The following is a 24,150-nucleotide window of genomic DNA, read 5'->3' as shown; positions in this document are numbered from 1 at the left end:
ATTGAAAGAAGCTATTTTTGGTCCCTTTCTTATTTTTTAAATAAATTATTTACTAGTAAATCTCTTCATTTGATAGAGTCAAAATCAGTCCTGCTTGGAATCCTTTTTACTTCCCATTCCTTTGAGGTTAATGCTGGTTTTGCATTACATTAAATTTTTAATCTATTTTCTTGATCAAACAACTGTGGGGAATGAGCTAATAAAATAAATAAGAAGTAATCTGCACTGATACACACACACACACACACACACACACACAGATATACATCTACCTGTAGGAGGTTTTTATCTCATAAGAATTAATAAGATCAAATAGGTAAAAATCTGGCCATTTATAAGACTCAACAGCAGTTTTTATTAGTTGATTTTGGTTTCTGGACCAAATAGCTAAGAGAGTAATGCTTGCAATGGTTTTATCTGATATCTGTTTGAGTTTTCTCAAGTACTGAGGTTCTTGCCACCCAGGTACTAGAAATGTTTCCGTCTTCTTTGCAATTGGTCTTAAACCAAGCATGAACTCCTTTACCCTGATCTGGTACTCAAAAGTGGCTGATAGGGAGGTAGAGTTCTGGCAGTCATGCAAGTCTTTGCCACTATCTACTTGGCTTTGGCTACCCTAAAAGTTTGTTAACCAAAATAAATTATTAAGTATTAGCATGTGCCTTAGATATACATGGATGACTTTACACCTCTGGATAAATCTTTGAGACAATGTTGTCAAGGGTTTTGGAGTGGTGGAGCTAAGGATGGTAGACTAGGCTGTGTGGCTTTAAAATATGTAGATAACACAGTGAATTACCTAGAGGAAAGGACACATGGGTTCTCTAGGGAAAAAAGTAATGAATAATGAGTCAGCTTTTGTGTAGGACAGACACAGAAACTACCAGAAAGATTTAAACTTCAGAAACTTTAGAAAAAATATATATAGTAAGGCAATTTTTCTGAACTTCCCCAAAGGAGAATAACCCTTGTGAAAACCAAGATTCTTTCTATGTGATCCCTTTCAAAATTTGCTGAAATGAAAGACAAACTGTGCATGAGTATGAATTGCAATGTATCTGTAGAGCTGTGATCTCTGCTCCATTTCACTTAAGAGGAACTTCTCTCTTGATACTGAATTGACCTCAATCACTACAAGTGGCTTATTCAACTTTGTTCTACTTCTGCCGTCTCTCTCCTACAGATATGATGCAGATTTAGCAGGAGGAAATATTGACATGCTTATTCTCTGTGCCTAATAACAAAATAAAAATCAAAGCCATATTTTGCACATTTACCTTAGAGCTCATTCCACTAAGTTTTGGAAATAAGTTCTTATCAATCATACTACAGTATTTTATTGTCAAGAACCCTTAGATATGGAAGAAAAATTCCATCAACATTCATATAATTAAAAAGGAACCTAATTCGCATGCTTCTTAGAGAGAAACTTGCTCTGACATTAAATAGTAAGAGAATTACTGAGAATTAGGATAGCTAGGAAGAGCTGTACGAAAAAGCCCCATTTAATTCTAAACTATGCCTGGTTAAGGATGGAGAGGAGAGTGGAGCACACACAAGACAGAGTGGGGAGGAGACATAGCAACTGGATAGACAGGGATACAGCAAAGGGCAGTCATAGACCTAAGGATGCACATGAAGATGGAAATCAGAAGTTTCAATGGCTGTGACTTTCTCTATTTACCCATCCCTCTGCCAGGAATCTTTTCTCAAGTAAAATGTCTAAGGGACTTGCTGTTCTCAATCACTCTTTATTTTTCTATGTATTAACACCATCCACTCAACTAATAATTCCGACTGACAATTAAACATGCTCAAATCTCCTTCATCTTACATTTCCTTCTTGACTCATCACCTGTCTCTGAATATCACCTTACCTCTTCCTGCACTTCGCAGTAAAACTTCCTGAAAGGGTTGTCTGTACTTGGTACTTCAGTTTCCCTCAGTCTGGCTTCTTCAATGAAGTCTTCAGGGCATGGAGTCATGTGGACAGTCCGATGGACTATCAGGGCGTTTGATTAACCTTTCCACTGCTTTTCCTGCCACCCCGCTCCTTTTGTTTGCCTCCTACTTCTCTGGTTACTGCTTTATTTATTTATTTATTTATTTACTTACTTTTATTTTGTTTATTTCTGAAAGGGAGAAATAATTAGGTTTATTTATTTTTAGAGGAAGTACTGGGGATTGAACCCAGGACCTTGTGCATGCTAAGCAGGCACTCTACCACTGAGCTATACCTTTCCCCGACCCCAGGCTCTTACCACTTCATCTTCCTCCATTCAGTCTTTAAATATTAAGCTCAAAACGCAGTCCCAGGCAATTCTTTCAACTCAGTCTGTACTCCCATGCATTCTCATGGTTTCAGTGACCACCTGTACACTGATGACTCATAAATTATATTTCCCATCCAGACATCTCCTCTGAGCACTACATCCATATAGTCACCTGGAAAACTCCACTTTGATGTATCGAGTTTGAGACGAGGCATTAAATTTTCTTTAAACGTTTGTTAGACTTTACCTGTGAAGCTGTCTAGTCCTGGACACTTGTTTGTAGGGAGGTTTTTAGTTCCTGATTAAGTTTAATTACTAGTAATTAGTCTATGCATCTTTTTTATTTCTTCTTTTTTCAGTCTTGGGAGATTGTTTATTTCTGGGAATTTATTTATTTCCTCTAGGACATCCATTTGACGTCCACCTCAGCATGCTCAAGGTGAATTCATTCACAATCTTCTCTATCAAAAATGCTCCTCTTGCCTTGTTTGCTAAATCTATCTAGTTGCACAACAGACAATGAATATTCATTTTTGATGCCTTTCTTTTCATTTCTGGTACTAATCAGTCAATTTTACTCCTGGTTATTTTTTTTTTCTTTCAGGTTTGTTGAAATCTAATTGACAAAGCACTATATAAGCGTAAGGTGTCCAGCATAATTTTTTAACTTATATACATCATGAAATGATTATCACAGTAAGTTTAGTGAACATTCATCATCTTATATAGATACAGAATTAAAGAGATAGAAAAGATTTTTCCTTGTGATGAAAACTCTTAGAATTTAATCTCTTAACACCTTTATATATATACACAGAACTGTGTTAATTATATTTATCATGCTGTACATTACATCCCTTGTACTTATTTATCTTATAACTGGAATTTTTTACCTTTTGACTGCCTTCATCCAATTCCCACTCCCCTTACCCCTTGCCTCTGATAACCACAAATGATTGACTATATTCCCCATACCATAAATTTCATACCCATAACTCATTTATTTTGAAACTGGAGGTTTGTACCTTTTAACCTCCCTTAACTCTTTCTCTCCTCACCCCACCCATTCTTTCTCAAGATTATTTGGGCTATTCAAGGTCTTTTGTGTTTCCATATACATTTTAGAATTCTTTATGTTAGTTCCGTGAAAAGTGCCATTGGCCTTTTGATAGGAAATGCATGGAATCTTTAGATTGCCTTGGGCAGTAGGGTCGTTTAAAAATATTAATTCTTCTAATCCATAGACACTGTGTCTTTCTATTTGTTTGTGTTATCTTCAATTCCTTTCATCAGTGTCTTATAATTTTATAGCCTTTTATATCCTTAGATTTATTCTTAGGTATTTTATCTTTTTTGAATATGATTACTTAAGTGTGATTGTTTTCTTAATTTCTCTTTCTATAGTTTTTCATTAGTATATAGAAATGCAACAGATTTCTATATATTAATTCTACAACTCTACCAAATTCATTGATGAATTTTAGTTTTTTGGTGGTGTCTTTAGGATTTTCCACTTACAGTATCATGCCCTCTGCAGAGAGCAAGAGTTTTAATTCCTCCCTTCCAACTTAGATGCCTTTTAGTCATTTTTCTTGTCTGATTGCTGTGACTGGGAATTCCAATATCATGTTGAAAAAAAATGGGAAGAGTGGGCGTCCTTGTCTTCATCCTGACCTTAAAGGAAATGCTTTCAGGTTTTCACCATTGAGTGGGCTTGTCATGACCTTTATGATGTTGAGGTATGTTCTCTCTTTACCTACCTTGTTGAGAGTTTTTATCACAAATAGATGTTGAATTTTGTCAAAAACGTTTTCTGTATCTATTGAAATGATCAAATGATGTTTTCCTTCAGTTTGCTAATATGGTGTATCACACTGATCAATTTGCAAATATTGGACTATCCTTGCATCCAAGGGATATATCTCACTTGATCACGGTGTATGAGCCTTTTAATGCATTGTTGAATCTGGTTTGCTAATAATTTGTTAAGAATTTTTTTCATCTATGTATATCAGTTATCTTGGCCTGTAATTTAATTTTTGTGTGTGTTGTCCTGGTCTGGTTTTGGTATCAGGGTGATGTCAGCCTTGCATAGTCAGTTTGAAAATATTTCCTCTTCTGCAATTTTTTGGAAGAGTTTGAGACGAGGCATTAAATTTTCTTTAAATGTTTGTTAGACTTTACCTGTGAAGCTGTCTAGTCCTGGACACTTGTTTGTAGGGCGGTTTTTAGTTCCTTATTACATTTAATTACTAGTAATTAGTCTGTTCATCTTTTTTATTTCTTCTTTTTTCAGTCTTGGGAGATTATTTATTTCTGGGAATTTATTTATTTCCTCTAGGACGTCCATTTGTTTAGTATATAATTGTCTGCAGTACTCTCTTACAATCTTTGTATATCTGTGATGGTGTTTGTTACTTCTCTCAGAGCTGGTGTCAGCCTGCTGGTGGGTAAGGCTGGTTGTGGGTTTGAGGTGTTTCATTTCTTGTGTCAGCCTGGTGGGGAGGGACAGATCCAAGCCCAGCTGACTTAGGGGCCCATAGTGTCCCAGAGCTGGTGTTGGCCTGCTGGTAGGTAGAGTTGGGTCCTGGGGAGGCTGGTTCTTTCAAAGTTTTGTGATTGTCCAAACCACCTTCTTTGTTTTAAGTTGAGGGTGTGCCAAGACCCATCAGTGTCCCAAGGGGAGGACAACAATCATCAAGTAAATGCAGACTGATTAGAAGTCTGACAGCAGCTGGGACAGTGTGTAGTTAAGCCACTTTTAGGAAGAAACTGGGGGATAAATGTTTTGCTTTCTCCCTCTGAGCCCAAATATATAGCTGTTGGTAGGTGTTCCTGTGTCTGTTTAAAAACTATATCTTTGTTTGCTATCATCCTGTGGGACCCATAAATGCAATCCCCATTGACTACCAGAGCAAGGTAGTTTGAAGGTCTGTCTCTCAGTTGGCAGCTGCAAAATGTGGGGCATCAGGAACATGCCAAGCTCTTTGCGGAGAGATGTCAGTAATGTAGTTTTATTGTTGGAGTGCACCAGGAGAAGAAACCCTCTGACATGCAACTGGCCTGCTGGTGGGTGGACTATGATCCTGCTGGTCTACCCCCTTGGCTGAAGCATCCTAGTACTGGTGCCGACAGGCTGGTGGGCCGGGCTGGGTCCTAGCACTAATAAGCTAGAGGGAGAATTCCAAAATGGCACTTGTCAGCATCAACATCCTCATGGTAGAACAAGCTCCCCAAAATGGATGCCACCAATATCTATGTCCCCAGGGTGAGCACCAGTCTCCTCCTGCTCCTCCAGGATGCTCTTAAGATCAGTAGGTGGGTTTGACCCAGGCTCCTTTCAAATGACTGCCTCTGCTCTGGGTATCCAAGCATGTGAGACTTTGTGTGCACGCTTTAAGAACACAGTATTTCCCACAGCTCTCTGGCTGTCCTAAAAATAAGCCCTACTAGCCTTCAAAGCCAAATGTTCCTAGGGCTCATCTTTCTTGTGTAGGACTCCAGGCCTGGGGAGCCCTCACTCCTTGGGGAGAACTTCTGCAGTTATAATTGTCCTCCTGTCTGTGGATTGCCCACACATGGGTGTGGGTCTTGACTGTATCACAACTCTGCCTATCTTATTATCTCTTAATGGTTCCTTATTTATGTCTTTAGTTGTAGAAGATCTTTTCTGCTAGTCTTCTGATCTTTCTCATCAATACTTACTTTGTAATTAGTTATAATTTTGTTGTGCCCATGGGAGGAGATGAGCTCAGAGTCTTCCTACTCGGTCATCTTGGTCACCAACCCTAGTTATGTTTAAGTCTGTCAATTCTTCTATGACACCAGTCTAGTCTAAGCCACCATATGTCTTAATTGGACATATAACAGCCATCTAATTTTCCCCCCTTCAATCACTCCTTACCATAGCTCTAAGGCCCTATAGTGTTTGCCATTTGCTGACCTCTCCATCTTCATCTTCCAGTACTCAGCCATCCTCCTCTGCTTCTCTGTTTCATATACATTAGTCTACTGGGTTCCTAAATATACTATGGTTCTTTCCACCAAAGGCTCTCTTCTCATACTCTTCCCACTGCCTGGAACACATACATCATTGCTTTGACTATTTCTGTTTGCTTGTTTTTACCAAGTTCACTTCTACTCATTTTTTAGAGCACTTCCTTCAGCTCTTTAGCCTAGGTCTGGCTACTTTGTAACTTGTTTTTCTAACAGCATTAAAAAAAAATTTCTACACATCTCAGATTTTAATGATTTCCTCATTAGTATGACTATTTGTCAATCTCCCTCTTCAACCTTTATACATACAGGAATTAGGACATTGTCTGTTTTGGCTTACCATTGAATTCTAGGAGCTTAGTATAGTACTATAAATATAATAAAAAGTATTTGTTACATGAATAAATGAAATTAAGACTGAGGCAAAACAGAAGAAACAGAAAGAAAAATGAGAAACAAAGATTAAGAAATATTAAGAGAGCAGATAGGCACTCAAAAGTTTTTAAATTAACCTTTAGTTAATTTATTTAAATTAATATACTGTTTTAAAAATCACATTTATTATATAAATTAAAATAATTTATATTATATAATATATTAAGGTATGATATATAATATAGTCCTAGGGTCAGCCTTTAATGCAAACTATTGTCACCCTGAGATCTTGTATATTACCAATAAGACAAATCATATTTGCATTTTTGTATCCATAAAGACAGCTGTTTTACATTTCCTAAATTTTGTATAAAATGAATCCAAAGTCCTTGGTTTTCAGTTTTACTAGAAGTGTCAACAATTTTTTAAAGTATGCTTTCATCTTGAGGTTACCTAAGGATCTGGCGGGTTTGTCTGAGGACTGCTTGATTAGGTCCTCATTAGTTAAAGGCAAAAATGAAATCAGTCATTTAAGAAAGTTTGACCAAAAATAGAAACTATTTCATATGTAATTGAATGTGCCATTGCTTGTATAAAACAATGACAATGTATAAAATGATGATGCTATCAATAAAAATGCCTTTTAAGTTGGTTTTAAGTTTTTCATCTTCTCATCTGGCTCCTTTTTGAGTAATCAACAGTAAAACCTTTGTAAGAGAAATGACTGAACTCGGAGTTAAGTCCATTGCTCTGAATGTTTGTTTTTTCCTGTGCAGAACTCAGTGTTCCAAAAGGGTATGGGTAATTTGTGAAAAATAATTTTATTATCTTAGGGTAATCTCCTTGCCCTCTTTCATGACTGGCTGAATTTCCCAGCCCAGACACACTCATTTCTTCACTGATTCAGACATTTACTGAGCATCTATCTGTCAGATGCCCTACTAAGTACACTGAACTTTCCTGTCTGTATGGAGTTTCCATTTTCAGATTGGTGTCAATTTCTTTGATTTTATTTTCAGATTGATGCAGACCCAGGGAAAGATTATTTGATTTATATAACATTCATAGGTTAGTGAAGATTCCAGATGATCAGACTAACTTATCCAAATGTGATCTCACACATTAACTCGGACACAAAATGTTCTTTTTAACTGAGAAAAAGTAACTTTGGAGAACATTATTACTAGATTGCTACATTGATGAAGAATTTTAAATTCTTGGTCACAACATGTAAATTTTGCTCAGTAATGTCCCTGGGATGTGACCGTCATATTCAGCCATTTCCTTCTTCTGGGATTTCCAATTATGAAGCATGAACTAATTTCAAGACTGCCCTTCCAAATTTTAAATACTCCAGAAAGACATTTTCTTTTAATATTCAATTTTCTTCTACTTAACTTTCCTTTTTCTGTGCAGAGGTAGATCTTCTCCCTCCCCAATTCCTAATAGCTGTGCTTTTTTCACTCAATAGGTATTTTGTTGAACAATTGAACTAGATCTTAATTTCAGCTGAACCACTCAATTCTTTAATCTACTTATTTGTTCCCAGATATTTTCAGAGAAAGACTCATTTTGTGCACAATTTGATTGATACTGGGTGGTATCAAATTACACCTTAGTTTAATTTGTAGTTTACTCCACCAAAATTAAAAAAAAAGTGACTGGGGAAACAATTTTCAAAGAGATCATTTTCTTTTTCCTTTCTGGTTTTGGATGGCTATTACACATATTAACAACAGTTTAAAAACAAGGCTCAGCACCAAGTTCAAAGAACTACTTACCGTACTGTGATAGGGATGAATACATTTTTGTTAATGCTATAATTAGCGGAAAGAGTCAAGATATTTTCAGAGCTTCCACATCCATATTTAACTGTGGGCCTTCCTTCCACAAGAAATAAGTGAAGAAACTGATGTCCAAAATTCTTCTCATTGCCTTTAAGAACCAAAATTACATTAAATTAGTGATTAACATGGATTTACATTTTATTCAATAACAATCATTCATTCAACAAACACAATCTTTGCCTTCAAGGAGTAACCATTTGAAAGATGATAGAAGTGTTATTAGATAATTATTCAAGTAATAAGTACTGTATCAGAAATATACATTATCTTCCACAGGCTAAGAATAGCATGGTATTAACAACATTAACTTGACATGACTGTTTCTTAATAGCTATGACCTTAACTATTTTGAGCCTCACTTTCCTCATATGTTATACTGGGATAATGAGAGCAAGTAATTATTAGAACTACTGTGATAAATGAGATAATAAATGGAAAGTGCCTGGCATCTATTGAGTATTGATAACTTGATTTATTATTATTTCAATTTTAATATGTGTACTTCATAAGAATTGAAATAATAAAGAAATATATAAAGACAAAAAAGAGAAACATTTCCCTTTCTTCCAGCCCATCATTCATCCCACTTTGAGATTTTTTTCTATCATTTATCTACATACATATAAATATTTATATAGCCCCAATTTCATTTTTAAAAACAAGTAATATAATAAATAGCTTTATTCATTTGTCTTTTCACTTAACAATAAATTTTAGACATCTGTCTTTGTATGTACATAGATTTCTCTCTTTTTTAATATTCTTAGCTGAAGTATCACTCACACAGAAAAATCACACAAATTTTAAGCATATTGTGAATTAGTGAACTGTCACAAGGCAAACACACTCCCACAAACACCACCAACTTAAGAAAAAGAACATTATCTGCATCATCAGATGTCCTGTCAATCACTTCTCCCTTTTTCCCTGTGCCAAATGCAATCAGGATCCTGATGTTTAACAGCTAGGCTGAGTTTTGCTTGATTTCCATCTTTATATTAGTGGGATCATATTGTATATATTCTTCAGTGTCAATTTGCTTTTGCTCAGTTTTATGTATGAGAGCATCCATGCTTCATTTCCATTGCTTTATAATATTCCATTAAAAGAATATTCACAATTCAGTTATTCTTTCTTCTGTAGATAGAACCCCACCCTGCCTATTTTTGCTTATTATGAATAATGCTGCTATGATAATCTGGTATCTGTCTTCTCTGTTGAAGTGCATGCATTTTTGTGGTCTGTATACTAGGAGTTGAATTTTTCTGTCAGAAAGTAGGAATACAATTCATTTAGTAGTTATTGCCAGTTTTCCAAAAGGATGTGTTCACTTTTTACCAGCAGTATTTAAGAGTTCCAGCTGATCTGTATTTTCACCATCAGCTGGTTTGCTCACCTTGTAGATTTTAACCATTCTGTGTTTATTATTCTAGCTTTAACTTTCATTTTCCTCAGATTAGTGAAGTTGGGCATATTGTGTTTAGTGGCTATTTTGATAACCCCTTTTGTGAAGTGTCAGTTTGTATGTCCTGCTTTTATTTTTATTTGGTTATTTTCTGTTTTTTCTTATTGATTATAGAGTTATACCTATGTATATATCTAATATTTAGATACATATAAGAGAGCACACAAGCTCTTTGTCAACCATATATATTGAAAGTATTTTCTTCAACTCCGTAGATCGTCTTTTCATTCTCTTAGGGGTGAATTTTGGTGAATATATGGTCTTAATTTTAGTGTGGGTCAATTTATCAATGGTTTCCTTCATGGTTATGATTAGTACTTTCTATATCATCTTTAAGATCACTCTGCCTGCCTCAAAGTTATGAAATTATTCTCCTATATTATCTAGATATATCTTATGTATAATATAATGTAATATAATATAATATAATATAATATAATATAATATAATATAATATAATATAATATAAATTATGTTAGCTTTATTTGAGGTCTGCACTCTACCTAGAATTGATTTTTGTGTATGTTGTGAAGAAGGGGGTTGTGGTAGATTGAATAATGACCTCCAAATATATTTATGTCGTAGTTATTGGAACCTGTGACTATCAACCTTATATGGCAAAAGAGACTTTGCTGGTGTGATTAAATTAAAGGTCTTGAGATGGTGAGATTATCCTGGATTATCTGGTTGGGTCAGGAAATTAATCAGAAACATCTTTTTAAGAGAGAAGCAGAGGGAGATCTGATAATGGAAGAAGAGAGGTTATGTGACTATAGAAGCAGAGACCAGCGTGCTGCAGTCACAAAGCAAGAAGCACCAGCAGCCACCAGAAAGAGGAAGAAGAGACAAGGAAAAGATTTTCCTCTGGAGCCCCTAGAAGGAACTGGCCCTGCCAATAGCTTGACTGTAGCCTCATAAAACACATTTATACTTCTGGTCTCTCAAATGGTGAAAGAATATATTTCTGTTGTTTTAAATACTAAGTTTGTGGTCATTTGCTGCACCAGCAATCAGAAATTAATACAAGGGGCCAATTATACATTTTTGGCTTTTGATTTTCAATTGATCCAAAATTGTCAAAGCAAATAATTCTCATGCTGTACTTCCTGAATTTTCAGATATTTGTGGAATTTAAAAAACATTTTTAGTATTCTAATTCCCTTTTTGCTTTTATTTATTTTTGTGAATATAAATGTATATTTAAGATAATGATTTTGTTGCTTTTTCACTCAAGCACTGTTAAAGATACCCATGAATGTGCACTAAACCAAATTGAAATTGCAACACTCAGAAATGGCCAGCATTAATATGTGGTAAACACTTCCATGGATATGAAGGCTGATAACTGGACACACAGATATGCAGAGAAAGTATTTTTTTTATTACAGCAGAACCATAGGGTACATGGATTTTAAAATGAAAGTTATATTAAATCAGTAGTTCTCAAACTTTTAGGTCTAAGGACCCTGTAGCACACTTAAAATCTATTGAGAAGCCCCCAAAGAACTTTTGTTTACATGGTTTGCATTGCTAACTAAAAACTGGCACTTGCCACCTGCCTCTCCAAGGATCGGATCAGGTTGGCACTCGCCACCTAACTCTGCTTGGATTCAATCACGAGCCGCTGCAGCCGCTGACCTCCAATCCTCTGTGAGAGGAGTTCAGGACGGAGGTCAGGAATGAGGCGCTCTGTGCTCTGGGAAAACTGGTTGAACAGGCCTTCAGACAATATTTTCAGGAGAAGATTTTATGACCCCAATTCTTGCATCTCCTCATATCTAGAAACCACTAAAATCATTAATGATGACATCTGCTCCTCATGACTAGCAGCAGCCTCTGCCTAAGTGTGTGCTTGACTGCACGTCCCCCCCTCACTGAGATCACATAAAATACTAAGTTTTCACCTGCGTCTTTGGAACGGTTTCTCAGAGCTATCTGAGATGCTGTCTCCTGGGCTATAGTCGTCATTTTGTCCCAAATAAAACTTAACCCACAACTCTCACGTTGTGTGATTTTATTTCAGTCAACAGCATCTTTCAATACTTACTGGATTAGAATTTAAAACTGAGAAAGTTTTCAAGTATTTATTGATTATTTTCATAACATTAAAAATGTTATTTTTAATAACAATAATAAAACCCATTGCATATTAACCTAAAACATATTTTATGAAAAGTAGTTACATTTTCCAAAACAAAAATAAAATAGTGAGAGTAGTAGTATTATTCTATATCTTTGCAAATATCTTTAATGTTATGCTTAGTAAAAGACAGCTGAATCTCTTATCTACTTCTTCATTCAATCTGTTGTGAATTGTTGCTTTGGTTGAAGTATATGAACTTTGTCCTCACACAGAATGTAGTCAGAAAGGAAAGATTACTTGAACAGCCCTTTTAAAAAACACACAGAATGGACAAATGATAGTTCCTTAAAGCATAGTTGCAAATGGAATCTGAAACTATATTAGTGAGCCTTGCAGACTCTGTTACGTGAAAATTCCATTGGTCTTTCTTGCACTTTGAGTGGACATTCTACCTGCGCATGATTTTGTAACCCATGCATTGATTGTTTGAAAAATGTTCGTTCACTGGGTTAAGGAGATCTTTCAAATATTGATATCTTTACTATGCAATATTTTAAAAAAGCATATTCATTAATAGTACTACTGAACTTGAGACAGGAGGGAAGGGGGCAGGGCACAGCCATTCAAGGAATGACAGCAATTAACACCAAAATGATGGAAGATTCAACTCTCAGTAGGCCTTGAGGCTCAAGATGGCAGGAGATTTGCCTTCTAGTAGATCTTGAGTTTCGTTATATGCTCACTGTAATATTAAGGTGGTAAATGGCACTCCCTCATGTGCCATGACAGCTCTAAGGCTAATCATAAAATGTCAAAGAGTGGGCAGTGACCAAATTCCTGGGAATCCCAGCCCTTTCCTCAGAGTAGTTAGATCCTCCCACTTGTTAGCATATGAACCTACTGAGCCCATAAAAACCGGCAACACCACGCCTTGCTCCCTTATCTCCCAAGATGGCCGGCCCTCTGTGTATGGAGTGTGTATCTACTTTTACTTTAACCTGAGCACCCAAACCCCACACCTCGTGGCCTTTCTCTTGCCTTTTAAAACAGCCTACACTCTGTAGTATGTATTTGTCTAAATAAATCTATCTTTACTCAACTGTGGCTCGCTCTTGAACTATTTCTTGTGCAAAGTCAAGGACCCACCCATGGCTCAACAGAGACCCGGGACACAGTCTTCCTCATACCGCACATCCATTTTTCCCGTATCAAACTTATCAGAAAGTGTTGGGAAGCTCTGCAGCTTATTGGAGAGAAGGTAAGTTTAGTAGACTTGCTATATGTATACTTCCCCTTTTACTTTTTATAAATTCTGGGGTGGGAGGTAATTAGGTCTATTTATTTATTTTTTAATGGAGGTACTGGGGATTGAACCCAGGACCTTGTCCTTTTATAAGAGAATGTTAAAGTGTTGTATACACAGGGATTGATAATTTCAAACAATGAATTCATTTTACTGCACCATTATGGGCATTTTGGTGCCCATTTTTACTTTGAGTGCACAGTGAAGTAGAATAAAATGACTGAACCCTGTCTGGGGCCACTGCCAGGACCCAAGGTGCTGGAAGTTTTATCCTCTGTGACTTTTGTAACATGAGTGCAAATAGCAATTCAGTGAAAAAGGCAAATATCTTAGTTTTAGTAAAAAAAAAAAAAAAAAATTAACATTGTGGAAACCTGAAAGGGTCTTGAAGATTCTCAGGGGTCTGGATAAACTTGAAACATCTCTATATTAGAGTTCACATCAATTTAAAAGAAAAAAACAAAAAAACTCAAAACAAACAGAGTGAAACTAAAGGTATTACTGAACCTCAGACAAATGCTTCTTTAACATCTCAGCAAGAATGTCAGAAAATCTAAGTTCTCTCTCTCCCAGGCTTCCTGTTCTACGTGAATGGAATAAAAGCAACACTCAGGTCTCAAGAAATGGTTCAGAGAAAGGTGTCAGGAAAAAATGTGGAAGAATTTAAAATACAAAAGAAAAAAAATCTAGCTCACCCACTTATTGTCTTGTTACCTGTTCTTATCTTTGAGCTGTTTTGCAACTCTGTAAGTTGGAGAAAAGGAATAATGATTCAAATAATTCTTGTCTATAGACATGCAAACTGTGTGTGGTAAAATGTAATTGGTTATTACCCTCCAGGTAGAACTGCTTTCCATCTTATTTGCAAGTTTGCTTCAGAATTCCTTAATCTTTATGCATGGCTTCTGCTCCTGGGACTCTCCTTTGAACTGGCTGTAATATCTGACCAGGTCCCTCATTAATTAATAGGTTAAATAAAATCTTTGCCATGTGTTCTTTTTAAATGTCTTTTAGAAAAGTATCCTTTAACAAAGGAAAATAAGCTAATCTCAGTTTTTGAAATTGTAAGGTGTATCAGGAGAAATGATTTACATTATATTAGAGCAAATAAAACCAAAACCAACTCCAAGGAGAAAAAAATTACATAGAACACAGTGTGAACGGGGTCCCCTGGTGTTGAACAACATAGCAGCCTTGGACTGGACAGCAGTACACACATCGTAGAAGACTAAGATTGGAAAGAGAGAGAAAAAAAAAAATTAAAATGTGAGAGAATCAGCTAGGAGTGAGACATACGATAGCCAAGAAATAGCACCAGATACTCCACGAGCGCTCCGAGTTACAGAACTGCCTGCAAATGTAACTCCAGTTAAGAGAGCAACACAGAGTGAACATAGCACGCAAAATAGATTAAATCAATATTGCAGAAGTTAAGAAGCAAATCGGACAAAAGAACAGCATTAAGGATTAATCATGAAATATGAGTAGCACAGGACAGAGTAAACATGGCTGAAAATCACTCTTTTGCGATCCTTCTAAATGTCCTTTGTTAGAGTTCACTCAGCCCATCCACATTTTTATCACACTTCTGAGGACATCAGCTGAACAGTACTCCAAATTAGCCCAGCGCCCGGCAGAGGAAAAGACACCTTCACCTTTTCTGCCTCTCCTGAGATCCATTAGCAGTTTTTTGTGCTTTTACTTTTTAGCGTTTTCCTTATTTTTCTCATGAACTCCTAGTGAATTTCTCAGGCTGCTTGTCTCTGAATTTGAGGGTATAATTAAAACATTTTAGTAAAATTTTTTTTAATGGAAGTACTGGGTTCTTTTTTTATTTTAATTTTTTATTAAAGTATTGTTGATTTACAACTTAGTTTCATATATGTATGTATCATTTTCAGATTCTTTAAAAATTTTTTTATTGATGTATAGTCAGTTTATAATGTTGCATCAGTTTCTGGTGTACAGCATAATGTTTCAGTCATACATATACATATACATTCGTTTTCATATTCTTTTCCATTATAGGTGACTACAAGATATTGAATATAGTTCCCTGTGCTGTACAGTATAAACTTGTTGTTTATCTATTTTATATATAAGAGTTAGTATCTGCAAATCTCAAACTCCCAATTTATTCCTTCCCACCCCCCCCCCCACCCCCATGGTAACAGTAAGTTTATTTTCTATGTCTGTGAGTCTGTTTATGCTAGATTCTTTTCCATCATGGCTTATTATAAGAAATTGAATGTAATTCCCTAAGGTATACAGTAGGTCTTGTTTATTTATTTTATATGAAGTAATGCATGTCTATTAAAGGGATTGAACCCAGGACCTTGGGCATGCTGAGCATGCACTCTGCCACTGAGCTACATCCCTGCCCCTAGGGTCATTCTTAAGTCTTCTTTTACTGGAGGGCGGGGGCTGGGGGCAATGGGAGCACATTTAGAAACATGGAACTCTGTACCAGCATCTCAAGTTTTCTCTTCTTGGATACATATCATGTTGTTCATAAAATGACATAAGCTTGTTCTCTCTTTAATTGTTAGCTTGTTCTCCACTCTCATCCTTTTTGGAGAGGGGAGGGTGAATTATTTCGTTAGGCACTAAGAGCCAGTCTGTTACCCTGCTCCATTCTACTGTTTGTACCTAGAGCTTTCTATTGCTTGGTATTTTTATAAATTGCTTTATGTTACAATTTCAGACTCATATTTTTGAGATAAGACTTCGAAGTATGGTATACAGGAGCAAAGTAGAACAGAGCTGAACATTTAGGTCAAGCTGTTGTACCATATGTACACAGCTTGTCTTTTAAAGCTGCAACAACTGAATTTTAAAGATTGATTATTCACATTAAACAAGATGTATGTAGTATCATGCAAGAATGAGTTATTTTTAAAGGAAGCTCAGCCACTAAAATCAATGACAGGAATGAAGGGTCTTCTGCAAGTGTACCAACGGGACATTACAAGCCATAGCTACCCTGTATTACAGAGCATGGTAAGGCTACTTTAACGAAGGTAGTGGGAATGAAGGTAAAAAATTAACAACTCAGCTTGGTTCTTCTTATAGTCTTCTGTGAAGTAACAGTTTTTGATTCATCATACTGAATTTACTGTATTATTAAGCAACTTATTGTTTTATATAGTAATAATCTTAAAGGAATTCAAAGTATTTCGCTGCTAACATATGATGTAGGTGGGGAGATGGAAGACCTGTGTTTGCTGATTTATTTACATAATGCAATTGTAAATTATTCACTTCAAAGAATGTGAGCCTTACTGTTTAATTGACTTTTTCACTTTTCAATCAATCAACTTTGCATTATAAAACCTAGATTATGTAATTAAAGTTTTGAATAAGCACTCAGGAGGAATCCTTTGGTTTTCACAAATAGTACTAAAGACATTATATTTTCAAATACAATTATGATAAAAATTATTTGATTTTTAGAATTGAAAAATCAGTGACAAGTAAATGAGAAAGACAATAGAAAATTTTCAGAATAGAACTACTAAAGGAAATTATATGTAATGACATTTTTTTTTTTAAACCTTGTGGGCTGAGTAATCCATATTCCACATTACATTTAGTTCATCTTTGCTTATCGAACCAAAAGACATCAAGCAATTATGAATCTCTCCAATGTCTCTTTACCCATTTTGTTCCAATTCGTGTTCCCTTTGGACAGGACTTGAAAACTCTAGAAGGGCTCATTATTAAGCCGTTGAAGAAAAGTCATTCTGTTGTTTCACTGAAAAGATGCTTGATGATTAGAGAAATGTGAACCTATTCTTTTTTTGAACTAATTCTTTATGCTTTTAGGCTGTGTAGTAATTTTTTCAATGAGTCTTTAATGTCTTGAATTTTTCTGAATATTTATCCAGAAAATATTTTGAAACTGTATACAACTATAATTCTCAAATTTTATTTATCCCAATGAAATCATTAATTGTATCACCTGATTTAAGATTCATTAAATATAAAAAATACTGCTTAGAACAAGGAACAGTACTCATTACTTGTAAAACAATGGATTTTAACTTCTAGGTATCATAGCCTTTTAGAGAGATAATTCTAATAATTTTGAATCTAAAATTTATATATGCATAGTATAGTATGTATTTAAATATAGTATAGTATATATATATATATATATATATATATATAATTGGTTTCATAAGAAAGGAACAATAATGAAATAACTCGAGAAACAATGATAGCCTAGTCAACTTTCATAAAATTTTAGTTTGCTTGTCTATTGCATTGGGTTATAGATCTGAAATTTTCTAAGCATGGATATTTCATCATTTCACTGAAATACTGAAGATTTATGTATTATGTGTATTTATGGTTTATATGATTATGTGGCTTGCTACTTCCATTAAACTTTTTTTCTCTGTTTGAACTATGCTTACGAATGCTACCAAACACGAATGAAAGTTTGTTTTGAGATCATGTATAAACAAATGATCAGAACAGACTCATCATCCCCACTTTGAATTAAAATAAAATGCAATATCATTCCTTATAGAATTGATAATGATGAATATGATAATGTGTTTATTAAACTGGGTACATAAACAGTCAAATTTGGAAATTTACCATAAAGAGACACAGATTTCTATCACCTCCCATAAAAGAAATAACACCATACATTTGAATGGTACTTTGTATTTTTCAAAGCACTTTTTTGTACATTTTTTCAAAACTTATGGATTTGATAATAAAAATTACATCTGCATTTTTTGTAGTCAAACAGAAATACAAAAGGTTAATTGATTTACCCTACTTTGCACAGTTAGCTGACACCCGACTTGGGTTCAAGTCTACTGTTGGTGACCTCCTGACACTTTTCGTTTATTTAATCATTCAAACTTCTATTCACATCTGCATGATTACAGAAAACATGGGGTGTGTAAGCTAGTAACACATAAAAAAATTACAGTAAGATGGTATGAAACCCTGTTTTCATCTTAACATGTTTACAATGGAAGATATTTTGTTTAGAGTGTTTGTTTGTGGTTCAGTTTATTACTTTCAATTGATTAAATTTTTGTTGTTATTGTTGTATTAAACCATGCATGTTGCAGCTTATCAACAAAAATCTATGAATTTTTTTGTGAGCGAAAAAAAAAATTAGGACCACCTGTGGGAGCGGCTGATGGCCCCTTCCTTCCTGGTGGCCTATCATAAGGACTGTTCTCCGAGCTTGCACTGGGTTCCCTCCTGAACACACAGGCTCTTGCTGTGGCTTTAGGATTCCGCTTTCCTGGTTGTCTTTAAAGGTCTGCACTTGTACAGCAGCAGCTGCTCACAGTTTGAAGACATTGTAGAGCAGCGGTGGTGATGTGGGCAGCCACGTGTATTTAGGGTGTGGCTGGGATGAGCTGGTTGGTCAGTGGAAGGAAGAGCAGCTCTGGGGAGAGTGAGGGACGGTGGCAGCAGCCCAGCACATAATTAATTACACATGCTTACTACATGCTGCTGCAGGGTGGGCCAGTTTCTGAAATGTAAAGAGAGCTTATTTTGTTTTTTCTTAGCCTGCTAACTGTGCTTAAAACAAAGCTGTAATACAAAAGTCTTAGAGGAAATGAATCCTCTTCATTTGGATGGAATGGTTAAGAATGAAAACCAAAAACTGTACCAGTTTCATCCCACTAATGTTTCATTCTTGATCCCAGAATTTCTCATGTTCTGATTTTGCTTTTCCAGGGTGGAATGTCTACCAAATAGATACAGCATGAATGACACCCATTAGATAAAAATATGGTATCCGGGGCTTCCAATTCCTAATGTCCTTGTCAGACAAGCCCAAGGGAGGTGGGATTAAAGCAATTCTAAACAAGATGCTTCAGCACTTCATGGTGCCAAGTGCCAAACACTGCTTTAACCACATTAACTGTACTAAGTTTTTCATCCTGAAACACCTTTTAACATCTTTGGTACTGTTATTATTAACGTTATTTCACTTTACAGATACTGAAGTCCAGAGATGTTAAGTAATGTGCCCAAATGGCAGAATCAGGTAGTGTAGTTTCAGAGTAATTTTCTTTCCTTTTTTTAATTGAAGTAGAGTTGATTTACAATGTTGTGTTTGTTTCCAGTGTACAGCATAGTGATTCGGATGTATACACACACATACACACATACACACACACATATATATACATACATACACACACTTTTTCAGATTCTTCTCCATTATAGGTTACATATGATGTTGAATATAGTCCCCTAAGTACTGTATAAAATAGGTCTTTGTTGTTTATTATGTATATATATATATTTTATACACACACACATATATATATATACACACACACATATATATGGATGTGTTTTGTTAATCCCAAGGTCCCAATTTATCCCTAACTTCTTCTCCCCCTGGTAACCATGTTTGTTTTCTATGTCTGTGAGTCTGTTTCTCATTTGTAAATAAGTTCATTTATATCACTTTAAAAATATTATATATATATATATATGTATATATATCACATCCTTATCCATTCATCTGTCAGTGGACACTTAGTTTTCTTCCATATCTTGGCTATTGTAAATAGTGTCGCTATGAACACCGGGGTGCATGTATATTTTCAAATTAGAGATCCTTCTGGATATGCATCCAGGAATGGAATTTCTGGATCATATGTTAACTCTATCTTTAGTTTTGTAAGGAACCTCCATACTGTCCTCCATAGTGACTGCACCAATTTACATTTCCACCGACAGGGTGGGAGGAATTTCTTAATCACTGGATTATATGGTTCTTGGGATGGGCATGGCAACAATTTCAGTCCTTGACTGGGCTCATTTGTTTGTTTTTGCCATGATGTCTGTCCACCAGAAGCTTGTTTTTCACTGGTCCATTCCCTATGTAGTTATGTCAGAGCAGATTTGAATCTCTCACTGATTTATTTCTTTGTAAATTTCATAGAAATAGAGTCTAATTGTTCTAACACAATTGTTCTATTTCAAGAGAAGCTTAATGAATCACATTGTTCTAGGTCAAGGGTCAGCAAATGGTGGGCCATGGCCCCAGTTCTACCATAGATTGGTAAGTGAAGTGTTTTTGGAACACAACATGTTCATCTACTTACTTTTTCTGTGGCTAGTTTCATGCTACACTGGCAGGGTTGAACAGTTGTGACAGACACTGCCTGGACTGCAAAAAAATTTTATCCTCTGGTCGTTTCAGAAAAATTTGCCAACCCTTGTTCTGCTCTTGATGGTACAAGAGACCAAGGAAAAAGGTAAGTTTGATTCAAGCTATGTTTTGACTAAACCCTTGAAATCTGTACCCTTTTGTTTCTACTTATCAGAGGAAGAAAGTATAACAGTGTTTAACAGCATAATTCCCTAAAATACAGTTTCAATAATGACTAATTTTTCATGACAGCCTTCAAAGTTGAGTAACTCATGAAGAGAACTTTAAGAACTCTTCTAACCGAGTGTTTCCTCTATGGAGGGCTCTGGCTGAAGTACTGAGGAGGGGTGGAAGAGATGCAGAACATGATTCTAGATGATGAGGTGTTCCCTAGTTAGAGAAGAGGTATAATTACAAATTGTTGGGGTGACGAATCTTGACTCAGCCCCAGTCTGTAACAAGTCCTCCTACTAGAAAACTATCACAGTCAGCTTTCTCATGGAGTTAGACACATGGTACCTCTCCACTGAATGGTGGGAAACAGGACCCATCTCTTCTCTTATTCATCTCTGTACCCCTCAGGGCGACCAGGAGAGTGCGGTGCTTTATGGGCACTCAGTTCAAACTTGTTGGACTTGACTTTCCTGTCAATACAAGACGATACAATAAAAAGCCATCTCTCTGTACCTTATGAATGACAATGTGTGAATTCCTCCATGGTTGCTTTCCATCCCACTCTCTCCCATATCCATCGGGAGCAAGCTCTGTTGGGAGCTAGTAAGGAGGGCAAAGATATTAAAAAAATTTTATGGTACACATTGTAAAATTGATTTAAAAAACTGAGCAAACTTTTCCTATAAGAAGGAAAAGCTTTTTAATATGCTGTCAGGAAATCCTGTGAGATTTCATTGGCCTTGGCATCAAAGGTCTGTAATGAAGATATTGTGTCTTCCACTGGGAAACATTGCATAGAGAGAGGCATCTGCTATGGTTCTTTAGATTTAATTTGTTGTCTTTAGTAATATCAGAAATCTCTTCTTCGAGCCTTTCCTCAATGTAAGAGGAAGGATGCTCCCATATCTTACCTGTTTTGTCAGTTCCTGCCTGGAATAAATACCTCCCACCAGTCCTTTTACTCTTTCTTAAATACAAACATAAAGTATTAGGAAGATTACTTCTGAATCCTGTTCTCCCACTGGAGGTGCTCATGTGATCTGCCTCCCGCACCTCGGCCAGATGTCTGCTCCTAATTCTCAAATCATGTCCTTCCAAAGGGCCTGCTTCTTTCTTCTCAAAGAAGTAGCAGAGGATGGGTTCACCTGCATAGTCATACATCCCATGACAAACCTTCTGACCGGTGCTGCTCGCGAGAGAGCTCATTTTCTGCAAGTGAGCCTGAAGGCTTTGTGTGGTCTCACCCCTTCCCCCATGACCCACTACGAGCTCCTTTGACTGGGTTCCAGAATTCTGAATTGGTTCAGTGGCAGATTCAAAAAGCTTTCTTTTCATCTTGACTGCTGTTCTCAGAGCTGTCTCTCTCCCACAGAGAGTTCTTTTTAAAACCTTCCTTTCTAAAGAATTTTACTGTAACCCCATAAGGATTCAAGTTTTATCTTCCTTTTGTTCCTTTTCAACATCAATTAGCTGTTGAGGCAAACTGAGAAAAGATAAATCTACAGTTTTGAACTAGGAATATGATTCAAAGCTGACACTGGCTTATCAACCTGATGTTTCTCTATCCTTTTCCCTTTAATATTTGCTGATACAAGGTAAAAATGTTCCATACATGTTTGCTAAAATGTTCGGGAATAGAAAAAAAAATACCAAAACTAAAAAGCAAACAACAACCCCCACCAAAAAAAACAAAAAACAAAAACAAAAAAAAACCCCAAACCAAACCAACAAAACAGACAAAAATTAACTCTGACACTCTAAAGTGAAACATCTGTTTTAATTTCCTCACTACTTTTAATTGCTCCTACACATAATATACTGATTTCAAAGGAAAGAAAATTAGCCTTTAAGTCAACTTAAGGGACATCTTTTAAATTGCCAATGTCTAACTGAATCACAAAAATCTTTGTGTTCATCTGTTGTGAGGCTTTTATGAGGTTGACAAATTCCAAGATGAGTGAAAGCTGAACCCCATAAAACATTGTGCATAAAACACTGTGTATTCCTAAGGGTGTGGGATTAAATTGCCACTTTACAAATTAACAAGAAGGATGCTCTATAGACAAAAAAAAAATTTTCTCCCATCCAGGCGATGAAGCTCCCTGGAGTGAACAGCTTCCATGCACCCAGCGCCCTGACAACAACAACTATGTAAGACAAAGACACAGTGGCTAACCATTTCAATGGCACTGTCTTCTGGCTAATAATTTCTAGTTTGACTCTTTTGGTAGGTCATTGGCTACAAAAAGCACGACTAACTGTATGGGAGTAAAGTCAGCTTGGGTTTTACTTGTTTGGAGTACCAACTGGACAGGGCACACACACTTGGCATGTATTTCCATGGCCTTCAAAACACACCTCTAGTGGCATTTGGTAAAAACACAATTTCTACAAGAAAATACATTCCAAATCTATGTAACTTAAAAAATTGCAAAGCCAGAAAATCACTTGGCTTTCCTTGTGGCTTTAAATTATTATGTTTGTGCCTTTTGTTCTATGTTTTGGTTTGTTCCGCCTGTGATGCACTATTACGTCCAAATTTCACGGTCATCTACCACCTCTCTGGTTTCCTTTCAAAAAATTTGGTTTTTCTTTTTTTTTCACTTTCTTCTCTCTCTTTTCTAACATGAATAAATCAAACATTCTAAAGCCATCATTTAAACATGGGTGCTTAAACTCTTGGGAAATAAATAATGCTGGCCCAGTTCTGACAAGTTAGTTTCTTTCTCAGATATAACATAAATTCTCAGGTTTAACTTAATGTTCAAAACTTCTAACTACACCCAGTTTTCCAAAAATGCTTCTTTTAGGCGTTTTAATCCTATTCAAATAATTTAAAAAGGTTTACATTTTGTCTAGAAAGTACAGAATGGTGAATCGATTTAGCCAGACATTTCAGAGCAGAGGAGAAACTCATCTGGAAATAATGAGTAGACTTGCAGTGGGTAATCCATCCAAGGGCTGAAGATATTACATCTCCAATATAGGGAACTATTAAAACTATTGTGCATCTATTTCAAAAGAGAAAAAAAATCAAATATCTCATTTAGAATATTGCAAGGAATACACTTTAGTGGTACTCCCCCATAAATGAAAGAGGCTATAATGTTAGAGAATCCTGCACATAGAGGCATTTCCTTAAACAAATACTGTTAATCCTGCTTTTTTTTCCAAACCAGTTAATTTTAAGATAATGCTTAAAGAGTGATAGGAATTTTTCCAATTGTCAAATGAATGCCTTTTCCCAAGCTACCAAATATTGAATGCAATTCATGTTTAGTTATTTATATTATACAAATATGCTCTCTGAAACATTTGCAGCATTAATGTTTGACTGCTGTAGCCATATGCTGTCAAATTTATATGCTTGCTAAATTCTTCCTTGCTGGTTCAGAGAGTGTAAGTCATGTTCCATTAAATGATTCATAAATTAAAGAAACTTTTAAAGAAAACTGGAAAGAACCAAGGTTTCCTTTTGGTCATGTTT

At 35.8% G+C, this 24,150-nt stretch overlaps 1 protein-coding gene across 1 annotated transcript in view; it reads right to left on the bottom strand.

Annotated features, from left to right (window-relative positions):
• Window positions 1-24,150, bottom strand: part of EYS (eyes shut homolog) — a 1,185,765-nt gene that overhangs the window by 188,848 nt on the left and 972,767 nt on the right. The window contains 1 exon segment of the mRNA XM_032484469.1: window positions 8,426-8,579. Within this exon segment, the coding sequence (XP_032340360.1) occupies window positions 8,426-8,579 (154 nt within the window).

This window comes from Camelus ferus, chromosome 8 (genome assembly GCF_009834535.1).
Source record: "Camelus ferus isolate YT-003-E chromosome 8, BCGSAC_Cfer_1.0, whole genome shotgun sequence".
NCBI classification, from domain to species: Eukaryota; Metazoa; Chordata; class Mammalia; order Artiodactyla; family Camelidae; genus Camelus; species Camelus ferus.
This window is presented reverse-complemented; position numbering and strand designations above follow the sequence as displayed.